Raw genomic sequence first — 20,000 nt, forward strand, 5'->3', positions numbered from 1 at the left:
TGACAGAGCCATTTCTGCATATTGCACCTTTAACATTTCAACAACATGAAATCCACGTTTTAAAAGGTCGCTACGTTTCGGAAATAGCAAAGAAGACATGTCATCTGCTTAACACGTTTAAAGTTACTTACCTTACAGATCAGAAAGTCAGCTAATTTACACTCCATTCGTCTGCAAATCCATTTGATATACACTGGCTAGTCAGGCTGTCATGTTTTTATTTTGAGCATCTGACTTGTCTAGTTAAATAAAGGTTAAATAAAAAATAAAAATACATCCCTCTTGTCTTGTCTACAATGAAATAATATTATTTCAGTAGTTCTGTTATGATTTTTTTATTTTATTTTAATCTATCTCCCATAGCTCATTAGCACCCCCTTTTGGTTGAATATATATATACGTATTGTAGGTCCTAGGATACAATAATGAACCATGTTGAACTAACAAATACCATCAAGGGATATGTTACAATTTACAACAATGAGCTCCTTGTGAAACAGCTGTGAAAACCAACCTGGCAATATTTAAGATTTTTGTGGTCTGGGTGTGTCATTCATTTATTTTCACACATTTTTTTGTACACTCACATGGCAATCATAGACTGAAATACTGCATTCTGGTTTGTGGAATAGAGAGGAGAGGTGGATGCTGTGTGGGTGGGAGGTTCTGCCTGTCACTTGTTCTCAACAGGCAGCTAGTCTCGGAAGGGGAACTCGAAGAGGGAGACGGCCAAGTCCAGACACTGCTGCTCTCTTTGTTCTGAGTGTTGGCAGTGCTCGTGTTTTTAGTTCATCTGTGTATCTCACATATGATGTGCCCAGTATGATAAAGCAAGAAAACTTTCTTATCAGATAATGACAACATGAAAATAACAGTAGCTGTAGATGATGTAATGAAAAGTTGGAGGATGGTTGGTAATAGAGGACATCAGGTGGGTCTGGGTGTTGGGTAGAACCCCTAGGTCCTGGAGAACAGGTAATAGAGGACAACAGGTGGATCCACGTCTGGTGTTAGGCAGAACCTCCTAGGTCCTGGAGAACAGGTAATAGAGGACATCAGGTGGGTCTGGGTGTTGGGTAGAACCCCTAGGTCCTGGAGAACAGGTAATAGAGGACAACAGGTGGATCCACGTCTGGGTGTTGGGCAGAATCTCCTAGGTCCTGGAGAACAGGTAATAGAGGACAACAGGTGGATCCACGTCTGGTGTTAGGCAGAACCTCCTAGGTCCTGGAGAACAGGTAATGGAGGACATCAGGTGGGTCTGGGTGTTGGGCAGAATCTCCTAGGTCCTGGAGAACAGGTAATAGAGGACAACAGGTGGGTCTGGGTGTTGGGCAGAGTCTCCTAGGTCCTGGAGAACAGGAGTTGAAGGGTAGGAGACAGAGACGTAAACAAGCAAACACACAGGTTACAGGTAGAAAAATAAAATACAGTAATGTTAATGGAAGACAGAAAAGAAAGGATACCTCTAAGGAATGATGTCAGAGGGGTTGATGAGAGAGGTGAGAAATGGAAGGAGGCCTCCAGAGATGGAGAAGGGAGGGATGGGATGAGTGGGCAGATTGTTGGGCAATCAGACGTGTGTCGTTCTTTCCCCTGAACAAGGCAGTTAACCCCACTGTTCCCCGGTAGGACGTCATTGAAAATAAGAATTTGTTCTTTAACTGACTTGCCTAGTTAAATAAAATATTAAATAAAAAATGAGATGCAGAATATCGTCTGGAGGGAGAGGAGCAAAAGAGTTAGAGGACGAGGAGCGAAGAGGCCGAATCAAGACACACAAGGTGCTGAAGCTAGTTTTTCCTGTCACTTGTCCTCTACAGGCAGCCGTTCTCAAAAGAGGGGCTTGAATTTTGATCCAAGATGGTCGTCGTCTTGTCTCCTGGCCTCCGCCTGTCACGCCCTGACCTTAGAGAGCATTTTATGTCTCTATCCAGGAACAGAATCCCCCGCAGTAAGACTGTTGAGAGAATGTATTTTTTCCCCCCATTGAACAATAATGGATAAGTATCTGCTCTTGTACTGTATGTAGTGTGCGAATGGCAGGAGGAGGAACAGCCCTCCGGTTGATGTGTTCATGTGAATGAATAGATCAATGGATGGATGAGCCATGAGTATCTCATTCCAATGCTAATGGGCACAATTGGCCCAGAGTCGTCCGGGTTTGGCCGGTGTAGGCCGTCATTGTAAATAAGAATTTGTTCTTAACTGACTTGCCTAGTTAAAATAAAAAATATATATAAAAAAAATACACACACAGCCCATGAGCCCCGCCCACTTCTATTGCAACGGTTGTATTTTCAAATCCAACCAATGAGAGGTCTCAACCTCTGACATAGTTAGCTAGATAGCCAAACGTCGATAAAAGCCATGCATTTATTTAGATTCCGTACGCTAGCGTTGCTAGCATGGTCGCGAGGCTAAGGTTAGCACAGCCAGAGATATTAGCACAGAAAACGCTAGCTAACGTTAGCTAGCTACCTAATTATGATAGGACAACCTTTTTTACCTTGAATGACCATTAAATTGTAAATTCATAATGTTTGTTACTTACTGCTTTCATAAGCCAAAACACCCTTAATCTGTCTAAATAACATACACCGTTTTCCACTCGTCAGTCACTCAGTCGCACTAGAATACTTGCAATTATCCCCGGGTGGCGCAGTGGTCTAGGGCACTGCATCGCAGTGCTAGCTGCGCCACCAGAGTCTCTGGGTTCGCGCCCAGGCTGGGCTGGGTTCGCGCCCAGGCTCTGTCGCAGCCGGCCGCAACCGGGAGGTCCGTGGGGCGACGCACAATTGGCATAGCGTCGTCCGGGTTAGGGAGGGTTTGGCCGGTAGGGATATCTTTGTCTCAGTATGTAAAATGTAATGAAATGTAAAAAATGTAATAAAATGTATGCACTTTACTGTAAGTCGCTCTGGATAAGAACGTCTGCTAAATGACTAAAAATGTAAATGTAAATTATTCTGGTGGACTTCACATACTGGTGGCAGGAGAAAATAGCATGCTTTCCATTTTCTAATGTTTCTAATCCCCCTGATTGGTCATCAACGGTTACTGGTCTTGGAACTTGTTTCCACAGGTTTGCCACAGAATCAAATCTTGAGAGAATTGTCTGCCAGAAAAAAAAACTCTGATGAACTGTTTGCCACTAGTGGCAATACAAGTTATTGTTGCCAAAGGTTTGCAGCAGATTCAACACTAGTAGCAACATTTGCAAACTTCTGGCAATATTTTGTGGCACACTATTTAGTTTACAGAGAATTTGTCACAAACCTGCAGGAAGTTCGCCGCAACAAATGAATTTTTGTAAGGGCTAGCAATGTCAATCTAAAATCAATCTAAAAACAGAATAAATTATTTCTTCCTATTTAACAACATTTTCTTATATAAAGACAAATATAGGGTAAAGAAAGAGTGTTCTCTTTTCAGTCTTTTCAGTCATTATGAATCAGCAGGTAGTCAGCATCAAAAACACCGTCCTTGGAGAGCGATTCTGCGGTAATAAACCAAGCGAGCTCTTATTAGGTGAACTAGAACTGCCCGCATCCTCCGTCCTCCGTGACCACTACAAGGTAAAATAGTGCGTAATCAACCAACATAGCAACGGGCGCTTTGGTTCATTACGTAATCCGGTCAGAATTTTACAAGTTCTAGCATCAGCTCTATCAACGAAAGCTAGAGTTCATTGATTCCCATTATAATGCAAGGGGAGACACTTTTTTGGCAGATGGACACTATTCTCCTTGACAGGCGCGCTTTCTAACTATATGTCGTCGTCCTATTGTGAACCACTCTGAGACTCGCAATAAGCAGGAGTTTTCAACTCTTACCCAATGAGGTCCGGAGCTTGTTGGTTTTCTGTTTTACCTGATAATTAATTCCACACACCTGGTGTCACTGGTTTAATTAGAGTGGAACACTGAAACAAAAAAAAGTGGAACTGAATTCGAGGTCCAGAGTTGAGTTTGATATGAAAAGAGCTATACAAATAAAATATATTATTATCCCCCAAAAAATATATCTTATATATTATTATTCCCAATACATTCAAGGGGAATGCAGGAATATGCGCTCAAAAGAGCAAGTTAGTATTTAAAACTGTTTTTTTGTTGTCGTAACAAAGTCTCTGTTGTGTGTCTTTTCAGAATCTCTGGAGTTGATCGCCACAGCTGCAGAGCACTCCAACACAGCCATCAGAAAGATGGTGAGTCCTTTCACAGTTCACAGAACCCTCACTAGTGATCTGTAGGTTGATTCATAAACAATGGCGATATATTTTAACATGTAAATCTTGGTGGGGCAAACTCAACAACAACAAAAAACAGCAGAGTCCCAACACCTTACCACTGCTAAACCGGGCTTTCAGCGGAGCCTTGTCTGGCAGCGAAACAGTTAATTCAGCCTTGTTTACTACCTTTTAAAAAACATAGCTGACTTGCTTAAACAAATGTGTTTTTTACTGACAATTGAGATGTACAAACTAGGTCAAATCATGACATCAGTGATCTTCAAGTTGGAGCTTGAGAAAGAGGCCCGAGTTCCCGACTTGGAATTCCAAGTTGGATGACGTTTCAAAACGTATTTTCCCAGTCGGAGTTCGTTTTTTGTCAGAGTTCCCAGTTGTCTTGAACTCACTGAAGTCTGAGATTTCCCAGTTCCCGAATTTCCAGTTGTTTTGAACGTGGCAGAAGTCATGCTGGATTGACAACATGGCCAATGTTGAATGTTTATCCTTTTAAGCTTGGAAAAGAGACCCTTAAACCCAGACTTGGACCACACACCCACTCCACTGAATAGCACGCTAGTGAACGCTTTGCAATGCTTTTGCAGTTAGCCACTGATTCCTTCTAAACCACTCATTGTTGAATTTGCGATTTCCAACTTGTTGTGTAATGTTTATGTCCAATGGCCGATGAGCACCGATATGTTTTATCTATATATCTCTATATATCTATATATCTATAATTTCTCTTCATTGTTTCTCTTCATATGACAAGGGTTGAAAAGGATTTGCCAGTAGATTGTCAACTTGATTCGTGATGATGATTGCTAACTAAGATTTTTTTTACAATGTTTGCAAACTGAATGTGACACGTATTAATGCCAAAATAAATGATTTATATATATATGATATATAAAATATATATGATTTTTTATTTTTTAGCTTAACAGGCGAGGCTCAAAACATGAATGACGGGTTGCCACTGCTCATAACCCACAATCCCCTCTGATATGTCTGGGTGGCGGGTGGGTTGAATAAAGAGTGCGTTAAAAATCCATAGATGTATAATTATTGTGCAATTGATATCTAAACGATATGCTACATTGAGGTTTTTCTTTCATTGTGTTTATATAGCGTTAACGCGTAGCCTATAAGCTTTAGGGCTCAACTGTAACGCTCCAAATACACGCCAATCGCCAAATGGTTTTAGAAACTTGAGCAGAAATAGCTTACACTACTACACTACTATTTTCTGCATGGTGTTCTCCTTCAACAGTATATTCTGCATAGTGTTCTCCTTCAACAGTATATTCTGCATAGTGTTCTCCTTTAGTATATTCTGTATAGTGTTCTCCTTCAGTATATTCTGCATAGTGTTCTCCTTCAACAGTATATTCTGCATAGTGTTCTCCTTCAACAGTATATTCTGTATAGTGTTCTCCTTCAACAGTATATTCTGCATAGTGTTCTCCTTCAGTATATTCTGCATAGTGTTCTCCTTCAACAGTATATTCTGCATAGTGTTCTCCTTCAACAGTATATTCTGCATAGTGTTCTCCTTCAACAGTATATTCTGCATAGTGTTCTCCTTCAACAGTATATTCTGCATAGTGTTCTCCTTCAACAGTATATTCTGCATAGTGTTCTCCTTCAGTATATTCTGCATAGTGTTCTCCTTCAACAGTATATTCTGCATAGTGTTCTCCTTCAGTATATTCTGCATAGTGTTCTCCTTCAACAGTATATTCTGCATAGTGTTCTCCTTCAGTATATTCTGCATAGTGTTCTCCTTCAGTATATTCTGCATAGTGTTCTCCTTCAACAGTATATTCTGCATAGTGTTCTCCTTCAGTATATTCTGTATAGTGTTCTCCTTCAATAGTATATTCTGCATAGTGTTCTCCTTCAGTATATTCTGCATAGTGTTCTCCTTCAGTATATTCTGCATAGTGTTCTCCTTCAGTATATTCTGCATAGTGTTCTCCTTCAGTATATTCTGCATAGTGTTCTCCTTCAACAGTATATTCTGCATAGTGTTCTCCTTCAACAGTATATTCTGCATAGTGTTCTCCTTCAGTATATTCTGCATAGTGTTCTCCTTCAACAGTATATTCTGCATAGTGTTCTCCTTCAGTATATTCTGCATAGTGTTCTCCTTCAGTATATTCTGCATAGTGTTCTCCTTCAACAGTATATTCTGCATAGTGTTCTCCTTCAGTATATTCTGTATAGTGTTCTCCTTCAATAGTATATTCTGCATAGTGTTCTCCTTCAGTATATTCTGCATAGTGTTCTCCTTCAGTATATTCTGCATAGTGTTCTCCTTCAGTATATTCTGCATAGTGTTCTCCTTCAGTATATTCTGCATAGTGTTCTCCTTCAACAGTATATTCTGCATAGTGTTCTCCTTCAGTATATTCTGCATAGTGTTCTCCTTCAACAGTATATTCTGCATAGTGTTCTCCTTCAGTATATTCTGCATAGTGTTCCCCTTCAGTATATTCTGCATAGTGTTGTCCTTCAACAGTTTATTCTGCATAGTGTTCTCCTTCAGTATATTCTGTATAGTGTTCTCCTTCAACAGTATATTCTGCATAGTGTCCTCCTTCAGTATATTCTGCATAGTGTTCTCCTTCAACAGTATATTCTGCATAGTGTTCTCCTTCAGTATATTCTGCATAGTGTTCTCCTTCAACAGTATATTCTGCATAGTGTTCTCCTTCAGTATATTCTGCATAGTGTTCTCCTTCAGTATATTCTGCATAGTGTTGTCCTTCAACAGTATATTCTGCATAGTGTTCTCCTTCAGTATATTCTGTATAGTGTTCTCCTTCAACAGTATATTCTGCATAGTGCTCTCCTTCAACAGTATATTCTGCATAGTGTTCTCCTTCAACAGTATATTCTGCATAGTGTTCTCCTTCAACAGTATATTCTGCATAGTGTTCTCCTTCAACAGTATATTCTGCATAGTGTTCTCCTTCAACAGTATATTCTGCATAGTGTTCTCCTTCAACAGTATATTCTGCATAGTGTTCTCCTTCAACAGTATATTTTGCATAGTGTTCTCCTTCAGTATATTCTGCATAGTGTTCTCCTTCAGTATATTCTGCATAGTGTTCTCCTTCAACAGTATATTCTGCATAGTGTTCTCCTTCAACAGTATATTCTGTATAGTGTTCTCCTTCAGTATATTCTGCATAGTGTTCCCCTTCAGTATATTCTGCATAGTGTTCTCCTTCAACAGTATATTCTGCATAGTGTTCTCCTTCAACAGTATATTCTGCATAGTGTTCTCCTTCAACAGTATATTCTGCATAGTGTTCTCCTTCAACAGTATATTCTGCATAGTGTTCTCCTTCAACAGTATATTTTGCATAGTGTTCTCCTTCAGTATATTCTGCATAGTGTTCTCCTTCAGTATATTCTGCATAGTGTTCTCCTTCAACAGTATATTCTGCATAGTGTTCTCCTTCAACAGTATATTCTGTATAGTGTTCTCCTTCAGTATATTCTGCACAGTGTTCTCCTTCAACAGTATATTCTGCATAGTGTTCTCCTTCAACAGTATATTCTGCATAGTGTTCTCCTTCAACAGTATATTCTGCATAGTGTTCTCCTTCAACAGTATATTCTGCATAGTATTCTCCTTCAACAGTATATTCTGCATAGTGTTCTCCTTCAACAGTATATTCTGCATAGTGTTCTCCTTCAACAGTATATTCTGCATAGTGTTCTCCTTCAACAGTATATTCTGCATAGTGTTCTCCTTCAGTATATTCTGTATAGTGTTCTCCTTCAACAGTATATTCTGCATAGTGTTATCCTTCAGTATATTCTGCATAGTGTTCTCCTTCAACAGTATATTCTGCATAGTGTTCTCCTTCAACAGTATATTCTGCATAGTGTTCTCCTTCAACAGTATATTCTGCATAGTGTTCTCCTTCAACAGTATATTCTGCATAGTGTTCTCCTTCAGTATATTCTGCATAGTGTTCTCCTTCAGTATATTCTGCATAGTGTTCTCCTTCAGTATATTCTGCATAGTGTTCTCCTTCAGTATATTCTGCATAGTGTTCTCCTTCAGTATATCCTGCATAGTGTTCCCCTTCAGTATATTCTGCATAGTGTTCTCCTTCAACAGTATATTCTGCATAGTGTTCTCCTACAACAGTATATTCTGCATAGTGTTCTCCTTCAACAGTATATTCTGCATAGTGTTCTCCTTCAACAGTATATTCTGCATAGTGTTCTCCTTCAGTATATTCTGCATAGTGTTCTCCTTCAGTATATTCTGCATAGTGTTCTCCTTCAGTATATTCTGCATAGTGTTCTCCTTCAGTATATTCTGCATAGTGTTCTCCTTCAGTATATTCTGCATAGTGTTCTCCTTCAACAGTATATTCTGCATAGTGTTCTCCTTCAGTATATTCTGCATAGTGTTCTCCTTCAGTATATTCTGCATAGTGTTCTCCTCCAGTATATTCTGCATAGTGTTCTCCTTCAGTATATTCTGCATAGTGTTCTCCTTCAGTATAATCTGCATAGTGTTCTCCTTCAGTATAATCTGCATAGTGTTCTCCTTCAACAGTATATTCTGCATAGTGTTCTCCTTCAGTATATTCTGCATAGTGTTCTCCTTCAGTATATTCTGCATAGTGTTCTCCTTCAGTATATTCTGCATAGTGTTCTCCTTCAGTATATTCTGCATAGTGTTCTCCTTCAGTATATTCTGCATAGTGTTCTCCTTTAGTATAATCTGCATAGTGTTCTCCTTCAACAGTATATTCTGCATAGTGTTCTCCTTCAGTATATTCTGCATAGTGTTCTCCTTCAGTATATTCTGCATAGTGTTCTCCTTCAACAGTATATTCTGCATAGTGTTCTCCTTCAGTATATTCTGCATAGTGTTCTCCTTCAACAGTATATTCTGCATAGTGTTCTCCTTCAGTATATTCTGCATAGTGTTCTCCTTCAGTATGTTCTGCATAGTGTTGTCCTTCAACAGTATATTCTGCATAGTGTCCTTCTTCAACAGTATATTCTGCATAGTGTTCTTCTTCAACAGTATATTCTGCATAGTGTTCTCCTTCAACAGTATATTCTGCATAGTGTTCTCCTTCAGTATATTCTGCATAGTGTTATCCTTCAGTATATTCTGCATAGTGTTCTCCTTCAACAGTATATTCTGCATAGTGTTCTCCTTCAACAGTATATTCTGCATAGTGTTCTCCTTCAGTATATTCTGCATAGTGTTCTCCTTCAACAGTATATTCTGCATAGTGTTCTCCCTCAACAGTATATTCTGCATAGTGTTCTCCTTCAGTATATTCTGCATAGTGTTCTCCATCAACAGTATATTCTGCATAGTATTCTCCTTCAACAGTATATTCTGTATAGTGTTCTCCTTCAACAGTATATTCTGCATAGTGTTCTTCTTCAACAGTATATTCTGCATAGTGTTCTCCTTCAACAGTATATTCTGCATAGTGTTCTCCTTCAACAGTATATTCTGCATAGTGTTCTCCTTCAACAGTATATTCTGCATAGTGTTCTCCTTCAACAGTATATTCTGCATAGTGTTCTCCTTCAACAGTATATTCTGCATAGTGTTCTCCTTCAACAGTATATTCTGCATAGTGTTCTCCTTCAACAGTATATTCTGCATAGTGTTCTCCTTCAACAGTATATTCTGCATAGTGTTCTCCTTCAACAGTATATTCTGCATAGTGTTCTCCTTCAACAGTATATTCTGCATAGTGTTCTCCTTCAGTATATTATGTATAGTGTTCTCCTGCAACAGTATATTCTGCATAGTGTCCTCCTTCAACAGTATATTCTGCATAGTGTTCTCATTCAGTATATTCTGCATAGTGTTCTCCTTCAACAGTATATTCTGCATAGTGTTCTCCTTCAACAGTATATTCTGCATAGTGTTCTCCTTCAACAGTATATTCTGCATAGTGTTCTCCTTCAACAGTATATTCTGCATAGTGTTCTCCTTCAACAGTATATTCTGCATAGTATTCTCCTTCAGTATATTCTGCATAGTGTTCTCCTTCAACAGTATATTCTTTATAGTGTTCTCCTTCAGTATATTCTGCACAGTGTTCTCCTTCAACAGTATATTCTGCATAGTGTTCTCCTTCAACAGTATATTCTGCATAGTGTTCTCCTTCAACAGTATATTCTGCATAGTGTTCTCCTTCAACAGTATATTCTGCATAGTGTTTTCCTTCAACAGTATATTCTGCATAGTGTTCTCCTTCAACAGTATATTCTGCATAGTGTTCTCCTTCAACAGTATATTCTGCATAGTGTTCTCCTTCAACAGTATATTCTGCATAGTGTTCTCCTTCAACAGTATATTCTGCATAGTGTTCTCCTTCAACAGTATATTCTGCATAGTGTTCTCCTTCAACAGTATATTCTGCATAGTGTTCTCCTTCAGTATATTCTGCATAGTGTTCTCCTCCAGTATATTCTGCATAGTGTTCTCCTCCAGTATATTCTGCATAGTGTTCTCCTTCAGTATATTCTGCATAGTGTTCTCCTTCAGTATATTCTGCATAGTGTTCTCCTTCAGTATATTCTGCATAGTGTTCTCCTTCAGTATAATCTGCATAGTGTTCTCCTTCAACAGTATATTCTGCATAGTGTCCTCCTTCAACAGTATATTCTGCATAGTGTCCTTCTTCAACAGTATATTCTGCATAGTGTTCTCCTTCAACAGTATATTCTGCATATTGTTCTCCTTCAACAGTATATTCTGCATAGTGTTCTCCTTCAACAGTATATTCTGCATAGTGTTCTCCTTCAACAGTATAATCTGCATAGTGTTCTCCTTCAGTATATTCTGCATAGTGTTCTCCTCCAGTATATTCTGCATAGTGTTCTCCTCCAGTATATTCTGCATAGTGTTCTCCTTCAGTATATTCTGCATAGTGTTCTCCTTCCGTATATTCTGCATAGTGTTCTCCTTCAGTATATTCTGCATAGTGTTCTCCTTCAGTATATTCTGCATAGTGTTCTCCTTCAGTATATTCTGCATAGTGTTCTCCTTCAACAGTATATTCTGCATAGTGTTCTCCTTCAACAGTATATTCTGCATAGTGTTCTCCTTCAGTATATTCTGCATAGTGTTCTCCTTCAACAGTATATTCTGCATAGTGTCCTCCTTCAACAGTATATTCTGCATAGTGTCCTTCTTCAACAGTATATTCTGCATAGTGTTCTCCTTCAACAGTATATTCTGCATATTGTTCTCCTTCAACAGTATATTCTGCATAGTGTTCTCCTTCAACAGTATATTCTGCATAGTGTTCTCCTTCAACAGTATATTCTGCATAGTGTTCTCCTTCAGTATATTCTGCATAGTGTTCTCCTCCAGTATATTCTGCATAGTGTTCTCCTCCAGTATATTCTGCATAGTGTTCTCCTTCAGTATATTCTGCATAGTGTTCTCCTTCAGTATATTCTGCATAGTGTTCTCCTTCAGTATATTCTGCATAGTGTTCTCCTTTAGTATATTCTGCATAGTGTTCTCCTTCAGTATATTCTGCATAGTGTTCTTCTTCAGTATATTCTGCATAGTGTTCTCCTTCAGTATATTCTGCATAGTGTTCTCCTTCAGTATATTCTGCATAGTGTTCTCCTTCAGTATATTCTGCATAGTGTTCTCCTTCAGTATATTCTGCATAGTGTTCTCCTTCAACAGTATATTCTGCATAGTGTTCTCCTTCAGTATATTCTGCATAGTGTTCTCCTTCAACAGTATATTCTGCATAGTGTTCTCCTTCAGTATATTCTGCATAGTGTTCTCCTTCAGTATATTCTGCATAGTGTTCTCCTTCAACAGTATATTCTGCATAGTGTTCTCCTTCAGTATATTCTGTATAGTGTTCTCCTTCAACAGTATATTCTGCATAGTGTTCTCCTTCAGTATATTCTGCATAGTGTTCTCCTTCAGTATATTCTGCATAGTGTTCTCCTTCAGTATATTCTGCATAGTGTTCTCCTTCAGTATATTCTGCATAGTGTTCTCCTTCAGTATATTCTGCATAGTGTTCTCCTTCAGTATATTCTGCATAGTGTTCTCCTTCAGTATATTCTGCATAGTGTTCTCCTTCAGTATATTCTGCATAGTGTTCTCCTTCAGTATATTCTGCATAGTGTTCTCCTTCAGTATATTCTGCATAGTGTTCTCCTTCAGTATATTCTGCATAGTGTTCTCCTTCAGTATATTCTGCATAGTGTTCTCCTTCAGTATATTCTGCATAGTGTTCTCCTTCAGTATATTCTGCATAGTGTTCTCTTTCAGTATATTCTGCATAGTGTTCTCCTTCAACAGTATATTCTGCATAGTGTTCTCCTTCAACAGTATATTCTGCATAGTGTTCTCCTTCAGTATATTCTGCATAGTGTTCTCCTTCAACAGTATATTCTGCATAGTGTCCTCCTTCAACAGTATATTGTCACGACTTCAACCGAGGCAGGCTCTCCTTCCCGTTCGGGTGGCGTTCGGCGGTCGTCGTCACCGGCCTATTAGCTGCCACTGATCCTTTTCTCCCCCTCCCTATGTGTTTATTTGTATCACCTGGTTTGGGGTAATTGGTAATTAGTGTGGCTTTATTAGCCAGCCAGATTGTATGCTTCTTTGTGCGGGATTGTTCGTCTGTTGCTGTGGATTTCGGGAGTGGGTTTTGTATTGTGTACTGGGTTTGTCTCCCGTGTTAGAAGACAGGTGTTTATGACACCCAGTAAGTCCGTGTTGGACATTTTGGTTTGCCGGTTAGGCATTAAATATCACCGCATTGAAGCTCTGCTGTTCCTGCGTCTGATTTCACACCCCACCGACACCCAGGTCGTTACATATATTCTGCATAGTGTCCTTCTTCAACAGTATATTCTGCATAGTGTTCTCCTTCAACAGTATATTCTGCATATTGTTCTCCTTCAACAGTATATTCTGCATAGTTTTCTCCTTCAACAGTATATTCTGCATAGTGTTCTCCTTCAACAGTATATTCTGCATAGTGTTCTCCTTCAACAGTATATTCTGCATAGTGTTCTCCTTCAGTATATTCTGCATAGTGTTCTCCTCCAGTATATTCTGTATAGTGTTCTCCTCCAGTATATTCTGCATAGTGTTCTCCTCCAGTATATTCTGCATAGTGTTCTCCTTCAGTATATTCTGCATAGTGTTCTCCTTCAGTATATTCTGCATAGTGTTCTCCTTCAGTATATTCTGCATAGTGTTCTCCTTCAGTATATTCTGCATAGTGTTCTCCTTCAGTATATTCTGCATAGTGTTCTCCTTCAGTATATTCTGCATAGTGTTCTCCTTCAGTATATTCTGCATAGTGTTCTCCTTCAGTATATTCTGCATAGTGTTCTCCTTCAACAGTATATTCTGCATAGTGTTCTCCTTCAACAGTATATTCTGCATAGTGTTCTCCTTCAGTATATTCTGCATAGTGTTCTCCTTCAGTATATTCTGCATAGTGTTCTCCTTCAACAGTATATTCTGCATAGTGTTCTCCTTCAGTATATTCTGTATAGTGTTCTCCTTCAATAGTATATTCTGCATAGTGTTCTCCTTCAGTATATTCTGCATAGTGTTCTCCTTCAGTATATTCTGCATAGTGTTCTCCTTCAGTATATTCTGCATAGTGTTCTCCTTCAGTATATTCTGCATAGTGTTCTCCTTCAACAGTATATTCTGCATAGTGTTCTCCTTCAGTATATTCTGCATAGTGTTCTCCTTCAACAGTATATTCTGCATAGTGTTCTCCTTCAGTATATTCTGCATAGTGTTCCCCTTCAGTATATTCTGCATAGTGTTGTCCTTCAACAGTATATTCTGCATAGTGTTCTCCTTCAGTATATTCTGTATAGTGTACTCCTTCAACAGTATATTCTGCATAGTGTCCTCCTTCAGTATATTCTGCATAGTGTTCTCCTTCAACAGTATATTCTGCATAGTGTTCTCCTTCAGTATATTCTGCATAGTGTTCTCCTTCAACAGTATATTCTGCATAGTGTTCTCCTTCAGTATATTCTGCATAGTGTTCTCCTTCAGTATATTCTGCATAGTGTTGTCCTTCAACAGTATATTCTGCATAGTGTTCTCCTTCAGTATATTCTGTATAGTGTTCTCCTTCAACAGTATATTCTGCATAGTGCTCTCCTTCAGTATATTCTGCATAGTGTTCTCCTTCAACAGTATATTCTGCATAGTGTTCTCCTTCAACAGTATATTCTGCATAGTGTTCTCCTTCAACAGTATATTCTGCATAGTGTTCTCCTTCAACAGTATATTCTGCATAGTGTTCTCCTTCAACAGTATATTCTGCATAGTGTTCTCCTTCAACAGTATATTTTGCATAGTGTTCTCCTACAACAGTATATTCTGCATAGTGTTCTCCTTCAGTATATTCTGCATAGTGTTCTCCTTCAACAGTATATTCTGCATAGTGTTCTCCTTCAACAGTATATTCTGCATAGTGTTCTCCTTCAACAGTATATTCTGTATAGTGTTCTCCTTCAGTATATTCTGCACAGTGTTCTCCTTCAACAGTATATTCTGCATAGTGTTCTCCTTCAACAGTATATTCTGCATAGTGTTCTCCTTCAACAGTATATTCTGCATAGTGTTCTCCTTCAACAGTATATTCTGCATAGTATTCTCCTTCAACAGTATATTCTGCATAGTGTTCTCCTTCAACAGTATATTCTGCATAGTGTTCTCCTTCAACAGTATATTCTGCATAGTGTTCTCCTTCAACAGTATATTCTGCATAGTGTTCTCCTTCAGTATATTCTGTATAGTGTTCTCCTTCAACAGTATATTCTGCATAGTGTTCTCCTTCAACAGTATATTCTGCATAGTGTTATCCTTCAGTATATTCTGCATAGTGTTCTCCTTCAACAGTATATTCTGCATAGTGTTCTCCTTCAACAGTATATTCTGCATAGTGTTCTCCTTCAACAGTATATTCTGCATAGTGTTCTCCTTCAACAGTATATTCTGCATAGTGTTCTCCTTCAACAGTATATTCTGCATAGTGTTCTCCTTCAGTATATTCTGCATAGTGTTCTCCTTCAGTATATTCTGCATAGTGTTCTCCTTCAGTATATTCTGCATAGTGTTCTCCTTCAGTATATCCTGCATAGTGTTCTCCTTCAGTATATTCTGCATAGTGTTCTCCTTCAACAGTATATTCTGCATAGTGTTCTCCTTCAACAGTATATTCTGCATAGTGTTCTCCTTCAACAGTATATTCTGCATAGTGTTCTCCTTCAACAGTATATTCTGCATAGTGTTCTCCTTCAGTATATTCTGCATAGTGTTCTCCTTCAGTATATTCTGCATAGTGTTCTCCTTCAGTATATTCTGCATAGTGTTCTCCTTCAACAGTATATTCTGCATAGTGTTCTCCTTCAGTATATTCTGCATAGTGTTCTCCTTCAACAGTATATTCTGCATAGTGTTCTCCTTCAGTATATTCTGCATAGTGTTCTCCTTCAGTATATTCTGCATAGTGTTCTCCTTCAGTATATTCTGCATAGTGTTCTCCTTCAGTATATTCTGCATAGTTTTCTCCTTCAGTATATTCTGCATAGTGTTCTCCTTCAACAGTATATTCTGCATAGTGTTCTCCTTCAGTATATTCTGCATAGTGTTCTCCTTCAGTATATTCTGCATAGTGTTCTCCTCCAGTATATTCTGCATAGTGTTCTCCTTCAGTATATTCTGCATAGTGTTCTCCTTCAGTATAATCTGCATAGTGTTCTCCTTCAGTATAATCTGCATAGTGTTCTCCTTCAACAGTATATTCTGCATAGTGTTCTCCTTCAACAGTATATTCTGCATAGTGTTCTCCTTCAGTATATTCTGCATAGTGTTCTCCTTCAGTATATTCTGCATAGTGTTCTCCTTCAGTATATTCTGCATAGTGTTCTCCTTCAGTATATTCTGCATAGTGTTCTCCTTCAGTATATTCTGCATAGTGTTCTCCTTTAGTATAATCTGCATAGTGTTCTCCTTCAACAGTATATTCTGCATAGTGTTCTCCTTCAGTATATTCTGCATAGTGTTCTCCTTCAGTATATTCTGCATAGTGTTCTCCTTCAACAGTATATTCTGCATAGTGTTCTCCTTCAGTATATTCTGCATAGTGTTCTCCTTCAACAGTATATTCTGCATAGTGTTCTCCTTCAGTATATTCTGCATAGTGTTATCCTTCAGTATATTCTGCATAGTGTTCTCCTTCAACAGTATATTCTGCATAGTGTTCTCCTTCAACAGTATATTCTGCATAGTGTTCTCCTTCAGTATATTCTGCATAGTGTTCTCCTTCAACAGTATATTCTGCATAGTGTTCTCCCTCAACAGTATATTCTGCATAGTGTTCTCCTTCAGTATATTCTGCATAGTGTTCTCCTTCAGTATATTCTGCATAGTGTTCTTCTTCAACAGTATATTCTGCATAGTGTTCTCCTTCAACAGTATATTCTGCATAGTGTTCTCCTTCAGTATATTCTGCATAGTGTTATCCTTCAGTATATTCTGCATAGTGTTCTCCTTCAACAGTATATTCTGCATAGTGTTCTCCTTCAACAGTATATTCTGCATAGTGTTCTCCTTCAGTATATTCTGCATAGTGTTCTCCTTCAACAGTATATTCTGCATAGTGTTCTCCCTCAACAGTATATTCTGCATAGTGTTCTCCTTCAGTATATTCTGCATAGTGTTCTCCTTCAACAGTATATTCTGCATAGTATTCTCCTTCAACAGTATATTCTGTATAGTGTTCTCCTTCAACAGTATATTCTGCATAGTGTTCTTCTTCAACAGTATATTCTGCATAGTGTTCTCCTTCAACAGTATATTCTGCATAGTGTTCTCCTTCAACAGTATATTCTGCATAGTGTTCTCCTTCAACAGTATATTCTGCATAGTGTTCTCCTTCAACAGTATATTCTGCATAGTGTTCTCCTTCAACAGTATATTCTGCATAGTGTTCTCCTTCAACAGTATATTCTGCATAGTGTTCTCCTTCAACAGTATATTCTGCATAGTGTTCTCCTTCAACAGTATATTCTGCATAGTGTTCTCCTTCAACAGTATATTCTGCATAGTGTTCTCCTTCAGTATATTCTGTATAGTGTTCTCCTGCAACAGTATATTCTGCATAGTGTCCTCCTTCAACAGTATATTCTGCATAGTGTTCTCATTCAGTATATTCTGCATAGTGTTCTCCTTCAACAGTATATTCTGCATAGTGTTCTCCTTCAACAGTATATTCTGCATAGTGTTCTCCTTCAACAGTATATTCTGCATAGTGTTCTCCTTCAACAGTATATTCTGCATAGTGTTCTCCTTCAACAGTATATTACATTTACATTTACATTTAAGTCATTTAGCAGACGCTCTTATCCAGAGCGACTTACAAATTGGAAAGTTCATACATATTCATTCTGGTCCCCCTGTGGGAATTGAACCCTGGTCCCCCCCGTGGGAAATGAACCCACAACCCTGGCGTTGCAAGCGCCATGCTCTACCAACTGAGCCACACGGGACCCGTGTATAGTATTCTCCTTCAGTATATTCTGCATAGTGTTCTCCTTCAAGAGTATATTCTTTATAGTGTTCTCCTTCAACAGTATATTCTGCATAGTGTTCTCCTTCAGTATATTCTGCATAGTGTTCTCCTTCAACAGTATATTCTGCATAGTGTCCTCCTTCAACAGTATATTCTGCATAGTGTCCTCCTTCAACAGTATATTCTGCATAGTGTTCTCCTTCAACAGTATATTCTGCATAGTGTTCTCCTTCAACAGTATATTCTGCATAGTGTTCTCCTTCAACAGTATATTCTGCATAGTGTCCTCCTTCAACAGTATATTCTGCATAGTGTTCTCCTTCAACAGTATATTCTGCATAGTGTTCTCCTTCAACAGTATATTCTGCATAGTGTTCTCCTTCAACAGTATATTCTGCATAGTGTTCTCCTTCAACAGTATATTCTGCATAGTGTTCTCCTTCAACAGTATATTCTGCATAGTGTTCTCCTTCAGTATATTCTGCATAGTGTTCTCCTTCAGTATATTCTGCATAGTGTTCTCCTCCAGTATATTCTGCATAGTGTTCTCCTTCAGTATATTCTGCATAGTGTTCTCCTTCAGTATATTCTGCATAGTGTCCTCCTTCAGTATATTCTGCATAGTGTTCTCCTTCAACAGTATATTCTGCATAGTGTTCTCCTTCAACAGTATATTCTGCATAGTGTTCTCCTTCAACAGTATATTCTGTATAGTGTTCTCCTTCAGTATATTCTGTATAGTTTTCTCCTTCAGTATATTCTGCATAGTGTTCTCCTTCAACAGTATATTCTGCATAGTGTTCTCCTTCAACAGTATATTCTGCATAGTGTTCTCCTTCAACAGTATATTCTACATAGTGTTCTTCTTCAACAGTATATTCTGCATATTGTTCTCCTTCAACAGTATATTCTGCATAGTATTCTTCTTCAACAGTATATTCTGCATAGTGTTCTCCTTCAACAGTATATTCTGCATAGTATTCTCCTTCAACAGTATATTCTGTATAGTGTTCTCCTTCAACAGTATATTCTGCATAGTGTTCTCCTTCAACAGTATATTCTGCATAGTGTTCTCCTTCAACAGTATATTCTGCATAGTGCTCTCCTTCAGTATATTCTGCATAGTGTTCTCCTTCAGTATATTCTGCATAGTGTTCTTCTTCAACAGTATATTCTGCATAGTGTTCTCCTTCAACAGTATATTCTGCATAGTGTTCTCCTTCAACAGTATATTCTGCATAGTGTTCTCCTTCAACAGTATATTCTGCATAGTGTCCTCCTTCAACAGTATATTCTGCATAGTGTTCTCCTTCAGTATATTCTGCTTAGTGTTCTCCTTTAACAGTATATTCTGCATAGTGTTCTCCTTCAACAGTATATTCTGCATAGTGTTCTCCTTCAGTATATTATGCATAGTGTTCTGCTTCAACAGTATATTCTGCATAGTGTTCTCCTTCAACAGTATATTCTGCATAGTGTTCTCCTTCAACAGTATATTCTGCATAGTGTTCTCCTTCAACAGTATATTCTGCATAGTGTTCTCCTTCAACAGTATATTCTGCATAGTGTTCCTCTTCAACAGTATATTCTGCATAGTGTTCTCCTTCAACAGTATATTCTGCATAGTGTTCTCCTTCAACAGTATATTCTGCATAGTGTTCTCCTTCAACAGTATATTCTGCATAGTGTTCTCCTTCAACAGTATATTCTGCATAGTGTTCTCCTTCAGTATATTCTGTATAGTGTTCTCCTGCAACAGTATATTCTGCATAGTGTCCTCCTTCAACAGTATATTCTGCATAGTGTTCTCATTCAGTATATTCTGCATAGTGTTCTCCTTCAACAGTATATTCTGCATAGTGTTCTCCTTCAACAGTATATTCTGCATAGTGTTCTCCTTCAACAGTATATTCTGCATAGTGTTCTCCTTCAACAGTATATTCTGCATAGTGTTCTCCTTCAACAGTATATTACATTTACATTTACATTTAAGTCATTTAGCAGACGCTCTTATCCAGAGCGACTTACAAATTGGAAAGTTCATACATATTCATTCTGGTCCCCCTGTGGGAATTGAACCCTGGTCCCCCCCGTGGGAAATGAACCCACAACCCTGGCGTTGCAAGCGCCATGCTCTACCAACTGAGCCACACGGGACCCGTGTA

The 20,000-nt window shown here is 38.4% G+C and overlaps 1 protein-coding gene across 5 annotated transcripts in view; it reads left to right on the forward strand.

The window, feature by feature from the left end:
* The window catches only part of LOC129861355 (FYVE, RhoGEF and PH domain-containing protein 1-like), a 179,267-nt gene that overhangs the window by 134,682 nt on the left and 24,585 nt on the right, over window positions 1–20,000 (forward strand). For all 5 annotated transcript variants that reach the window (XR_008760566.1, XM_055932728.1, XM_055932726.1 and 2 more), the window contains one exon: window positions 4,152–4,210. Coding sequence is in view for 4 of the 5 variants with exons in the window: in XM_055932728.1 (XP_055788703.1) it covers window positions 4,152–4,210 (59 nt within the window). In the remaining variant the exon portion in view is untranslated. The remainder of the gene's footprint in view (window positions 1–4,151; window positions 4,211–20,000) is intronic.

Source organism: Salvelinus fontinalis, chromosome 8 (genome assembly GCF_029448725.1).
Source record: "Salvelinus fontinalis isolate EN_2023a chromosome 8, ASM2944872v1, whole genome shotgun sequence".
NCBI lineage: Eukaryota > Metazoa > Chordata > Actinopteri > Salmoniformes > Salmonidae > Salvelinus > Salvelinus fontinalis.